This window comes from Nestor notabilis, unplaced genomic scaffold (assembly GCF_000696875.1).
Source record: "Nestor notabilis isolate BGI_N333 unplaced genomic scaffold, ASM69687v1 scaffold24593, whole genome shotgun sequence".
In the NCBI taxonomy this organism is placed as follows: Eukaryota; Metazoa; Chordata; class Aves; order Psittaciformes; family Psittacidae; genus Nestor; species Nestor notabilis.
The window spans coordinates 27927-34050 of NW_009923683.1; the positions used below are offsets into that span (position 1 = coordinate 27927).

At 46.9% G+C, this 6124-nt stretch overlaps 1 protein-coding gene across 1 annotated transcript in view; it reads right to left on the reverse strand.

The window, feature by feature from the left end:
- CASZ1 (castor zinc finger 1) overlaps nt 1-6124 on the reverse strand; it is a 33950-nt gene that overhangs the window by 10452 nt on the left and 17374 nt on the right. The window contains exons 6-8 of the mRNA XM_010012277.1: nt 5113-5277; nt 2379-2551; nt 744-1612 (exon numbers count right to left, since the gene is read on the reverse strand). Of these exons, the coding sequence (XP_010010579.1) occupies nt 744-1612; nt 2379-2551; nt 5113-5277 (1207 nt within the window). The remainder of the gene's footprint in view (nt 1-743; nt 1613-2378; nt 2552-5112; nt 5278-6124) is intronic.

Sequence of the window (6124 nt, forward strand, 5' to 3'; positions counted from 1 at the left end):
TGGAGGTGCCCAGTGCTCTGGGGGAGCCCCACATCCCTGCTGGCACAGCTGGCCACAGGCAGTGACCTGCCCCAGGTCTAGGTGGCAGCAGGAAGAGCTCTTGGTTGCCCCAAGGGACTTCTCATTCCCGTCTTTTATCCCTCTCACAGTGTTGCTGCCCCCTGAGCTCAGGAGAAGCACAGCTTGCAAGAACTGAACAGGAGAAAGCTCCAGTTGGTGGACTTACACCAACAGTCTCCCCAAACCCAGAGCTGCAAGCACAGAACCACCCCCCCAGCTCAGAAAAACAATGAGCAACGAGCTATAGGATCAACACCACCAGGCCCAGCTAGAACTCGACACAGCCTGCAGAAGAGGGCTGCAGGGTCTGGCCAAGCTTTCATTTCCATTTTTAATATAGTGCCTCTCTCTTTTCAGCCTGCAGCAGACTAGGCAATACACATGGCAACACTCTTCAGATCTGGTAAGAGCCTACTCTATTTGTGGGCAAAGCTGCATTCCCTGCCTCTCTTCTAGCCACATGGGCATAGCCAGGCTCCACAGGAAACCATGCCAAGACCAAGACTGCTCTCTTCAAGGGTTGACTGGACATGACCAAATTTATTCTCACATTTATGTTCCTTCACTACCTCCTCCCCACCTCCTGTCCCACAGACAACAGGGTGGCTTCTCATCACTCTTCTCCAGGTTATAAGGCATTACTCTTTCTCCCACCACTAGCATAACTGATGAGGGTAACTCACCTGCTTCAAGTGCCACAGAGGGCTTGAGTGCAGCTGCTGCCAGCCTGGCCATCATAGGAGAGATTAATCCCTTGCTAGCAGAGATCCTTTCCATTATAGATGCTGCTGGAGCTGGGGAAGAAGTAGCTGCTGGCTCGCCAGATCCTGATATGGCCTGGGATGAGGAATCTGTAGAAGCAGATGATGTTGGATTGGTGCCAGAAGAACCAGCAGTCATCAGATTAGCTGAGCTGGCAGGAAGTGGTGTAGAGACCCGACTGGGGATGATGGGGAAGAAGGATCCAGCTGTTCCAGGAAGTGCTGAGTTGGAGAGTGCCAGGGCCAAGGGTATATTGCTGGGAAGAGCCTGAGAGAGCAGGCCAGAGATCTTGGTGGCTGGTGTCATGCTGTTGGCAGACTTGCTGGCCTGTGAGGAAGCGAGCTCAGCAACAGAGGAAGGTGCAGCTGGGACTATGAGAGAAACGGAAGACTGTTGACTAGTGGGGGAGGCACTCAGGCTGGAGTTCTTTGAGCTCATAGCGGAGAAGTCAATAAGGTCATCATTACTGGACTCCTCTTGCTCATTATCCTTGGACCCCAGAAGAGAGGCAGGCAGGCCCAGCACTCCCGAGCTCCGGATGTGCCGGCGCTCATGCTTGCGTTTATGGGAGGTCATCTGGCTGGTGGAGGTGAAGGTGAAGCCACAGCCTGCCCTTATGCAGTGGAAGTGATTGGTGGCCTTGCTGTAGACACAGCCCTCATACTTGCATTCCTCATACTTGTAGAACTTCTTGAAGCCGTCCTTGGCATAGGCATCATCTTTGATGTGGTAGCTCTTGTGCTTCTCAATGTCACACTTGTTCTTGAAGGTGAATGTACACCCAGGTCGCCTGCAAGGGCATCGAGGAGAAGAGGATGGTTGGCTGTGTGGGCTAAGAGCACAGTGCTAGGACCACAACTGCTGTCACCTGCCTCCCTCCGGGATAAGGACTGGGATCAGTACGGGACAATGGCCCTGGCAGCAGAGGGGTTGAGGAGCATTATGTGGGTTAACCCGTGACACCAAGGCAAGCAAGAATGCTGCCATGTGAGAGAGCTGGGAAGCTCGCTCCACTCTGAGGAACAGCCACACTAACACTGGGATGTAGGCACCCACCACTAAAAATTCCAACCAAAAGAACAGCTACAGAGAACTAAGGTACAAACTGTTTTCCTACTCTTCCTGAGAACGTGAGAAATCAATAGAAGAGCATTTGTGTACAGAGGGCAGAGTCTGGCCCTGCAAGGGATGAGCTGGCTGACTGTTGGTTGGAGAGAACTCTAGCATGGAAGTGCCAATAGCAGTGTATTAATGGACTGCTTCAGCTGAACTCTGCAGAGCACTGTGATCTTTCCCAAACGATTCTAGGATTTTCTAGTGGGTACCCTTTTCCTCAGATCACCTCAGATCACACTCCTGCCTCCAGAGCGCTCTGTGGCAAGATCCTGGAAACCACATCTGCCCTGGAACATGGGTTCTCTCAAGAGCAGTACTGAGAAGGTCACAGCAGGGAAAATCAAGTCCCTGTGTCTACTCCTGAGTTTGTGACACGGCAAGAGGCGGCAAACAGACCACACAACTCTGAGGCAGGATTCCTGCCCTTCCTGCTGTCTCACCTGCAGTGAAAGTGAGTGGTTTTCTGCCCGTAGAACTGGCATTCCACAGTGCCGCAGTCCTCTGTGGCACGGAACCGCTGGAACCCGTCGTTGATGAGCTGCGTGTTCTTCTTGTGAAAGTTCTCATGGGTCATCACGTCCGAGGTGCTTGTATAGACCTTGTTACAACCCACCTACCCCAGGCCAAAACAGAGAGTCATCAGCACAGCGTTTTAACAGCCTACCATTATTACCAGCAATAATAAACACATGAGCAGCACACATACATTTAATGGTTCCATTTGTGCACTTCTCCTAGGAGTATTAAGTCATCTCTTTAATCCCCAATCTAAAGACTGAAAGAGCAGTTGTGAAATAAATAAATAAATGAAACAACTCTCTGGGCAGGAAACAGTAAGGAAAAAAGGGCAGGATGCAAAGGGATAAAAGACCAGCTACAGATCATGCCTGCTTAGGGAGGCAGTAAGCAGGGTTCCCACTCTTAAGGAGAAAAGAACACTGACAGATGCCATTACTTTTTGTTATCACGGAGCAACACAAAATAAAATAGAGGAGTTTCATCTATCTGGGGAATACAAAGTTGAGTGGGAATGAGTTATTTACCTCTAGTCCTTCTGGGAGGCAAGGCAGGGCAGTGCAACATGAGGCAAATCTTTCTGAGCTTGTAATATACGGGTTTCATTCTAGCCAAGCATAAACCCTCTGTTCAGCTGACCTTAGCAAACCAGAGCCTTTTCTCCCCCGTCACTGTTCAACACTACCACTCCAATAATGTGAAACTCGTGCAGCAAATGGGAATGGTGTGACGAGGAGGGAATGCTGAAAACCTGCCTTCCTCTGGGCAAAGCGGGCAACTTTGCCATATTGAGTAAAAAAAACCCTGGAATCTGAAAACGTCCTCAGCCCTGCTGAGGGAGGGTTTTTTTTTCCCTTTTCTTCTCTAGCACAACGTGTGCCAATGCCTGCACCATCTCAGAAGTGAAGAGAACGAAAACAGCACCTCTTAGTTCAGCCCAGGTTGATTCAAACAGGCAATAACAAACCCCGTGATAAATACCCAGGAAAAGAAAAAAACAACAAGGATCTCCAGCTATTTCCAATATAAAAGAGCCTCTCTCTCTCTGCACTGACACCTTGAAAAAAGACAGACCCTGCACGGCATTAAAAAAAAGAATTAAACAAAAACCTCCTTAGGAATAATTTGCAATGCAGCTCTTGGTGCTAAAGCCTAAAAAAAATGTCAGTTCATATAAACAACTAACTGAATTTTATCCACACCAATTATGGACATAAAGAAAAAAAAGAAGCCCATGAGATGGATGGCACAAATTCTGCCATTTAAGCAGTATTTTCTTTAATTGGGAGTTTATATTCAGACACCTTTCCTGTAAGACACTGCTTACATGGGCATTATTTTACTGGAAGGCAGTGGGCACAGGATGGAATTAGCCATATATAGTTGTGTCAATGAGGGTCTCTGTTTGAACTTCGAGTGACTTAAAGCTGTGAAACACTCCTTGTACTGTAAAAAATATAATTCAACAAATCCCATCCTGGTCAATTGAAAGAACTAAACAGTCAATAATATGGAAGCATAACAGAAAATGTCCTCAGGAGAAAGGCACATGAAGTTCCCAATTTATCAAATGTTGTAAGCACATGCTTAAACCAACCCCTATTCAGGACAGTACTTGAATGCATGCCTAACATTTAAGTATGTGCTTAAGCCCCATTGACTTCAGAAAGCTTACCTGACTTCAAGTTAAACATATGCTGAAGTCTATCCCAGCAAACTATTTAAGCATGTGATTAAGGCCTTCTGGCTTTAACTGGGGTCTTAAGCTCTTGAGATAGGGCAGGAAGCAAGACCTGAGTTTTCAGGACAGAAAAGCTTTCACCAAAGGTTGCCTGATTATTCTGTTTGTAACTACAGCACATTCTCATGGCAATTGTTTAGGCCCCAATTCTAATGAAACAAGTACACATCAAACCCTCTAATCTGAAGAAAACCAGGGTAAGACCCAAACAATCTGGTGTGTCTGTGCCTAAAAACAGTCACTAAGGCATCACAGTCACATTTATGCAGCAACTCCAACTCTGCTGTTGAAGCCTGTCTGTCTCTTGAAACAATGTCCCAGCCTACACCACAGGCAAGTACCACTGGTGAAGGAGATGGAGAACCAGGGGTGTTAAGTCTAGATAGGTGACATAAAGTTTAATTACGTTAGAAATTGATTATGGAGGAATTTAACCCAGTGTTAAAGGGCACATGTGTCACAGAAAAGTCTGATTTCAAGGGAGTGACAGATCAGATTTGAGTAGAGGCGCTGCAGTGGCATTGCTGAGAGGTCCCTGAACCTCAGAGAACAGGACTCGCTTGAATAAGTTAAGTCCAAGACTGTGAGAAAACCTTGAGACCTGCTTTGCTTCACTGCATGCACAAGGCTTCTAAAAACAGAGCATGGTGCCTCCCTTCACCCTTCCCAATGCTGGGCCGGGGAAGCGCAGTGAGAACAGGGCACAGACTCTTCGAAGAGGTGCCTGCATCAGAAGTGAGCAAGGGAGGCTACAAATGTCACTCCCTCACCTCAAGACAGCCCCTTGCTCTCTACTAATGAGGCACTGAGCTGCCAGAACTCAAAATCCTTTCAGTCCACCTGGAAAAGGACACAGCTCCAACCATTGCTCTTCATTTGCCTCGTGTGCTGCCATCTAGTCCCCATCCAGCAGTTACCTGCATGCAGTGGTAGTGTGTGCTTTTCCCATTCAGGTGGCAGCCATGGTAGTACACGCTACAGTCATCCAAGGGGCTGAAGCGCATGAAGCCGTGCTGGAGGGAATTATCCCGTTTCTTGTGCATGTTGTAATGCCGAATCACATCCTGTTTACTAGTGAACCTCTGGAGAGATACAGAGACAGACAGTGAGGCACACGTGATGGCAGTGGGTGAGTAATCCTAGGGGCAGGGTGGCTTTTGTTGTTGTTAATAAACTTAAGGTATCAGGAGTTTAAAGCTCAGCAGTAATCACCCCAAGAGAGTCAGATTAAAGAGGAATTGTGTGTATGTATCTTCTTGGTAAAGTATATACACGTGAAAAGCTGTAAACATGACATTGGGGTGATGTCCTGAATATGCTCCCTGCAGCTTTAAGACTGCAATTCTTCTAACATAATTTTAGCTGCTACTATCTCAAGAACTGCTATAGTTAGAAAGCAAACCAGTGAACTAAACAGCCTACAGGAGAGTAATCCAAGCCTCCAAATCACTCACTGTAGTGGTTAGTAAGACACTGGCTGCCACATTCATGTCAGACTAGAAATTGGGAAAACCACTCTGCTCTTTTACAGTATCTTCCCACTGTAAGGCTCCTGCCTCCCCTACAAGGTAGGATGGCTTTATTAGGAACACAGTGACACAGAAGTTTCTTCCAGTCAAAGAAAAAGATGGCAGCAGAGCTCACAGCTAAATCTGTATGACCAGAATACCCTTTTCATCCTCTACCTGCTTGAAGTAATGAAGGGGTACCCCACTGCCAGAGCAGGCTAAGTGCCTTTAAAATGAAGCTTTTCATTTCTATTTCCCACAGACATCAATATTTAACAATGAAGGTGGGAAAGTAAATCTGGGGGTTTTTTAAAGAAATCAATATCCATTTATTTTGAGGAGTAATTGAAAAGGCCTGTATTCTAATGTTTAACAACTTTTCTAGTCTCCCTCATAGGAAACAAATGATCATCACTTCCAC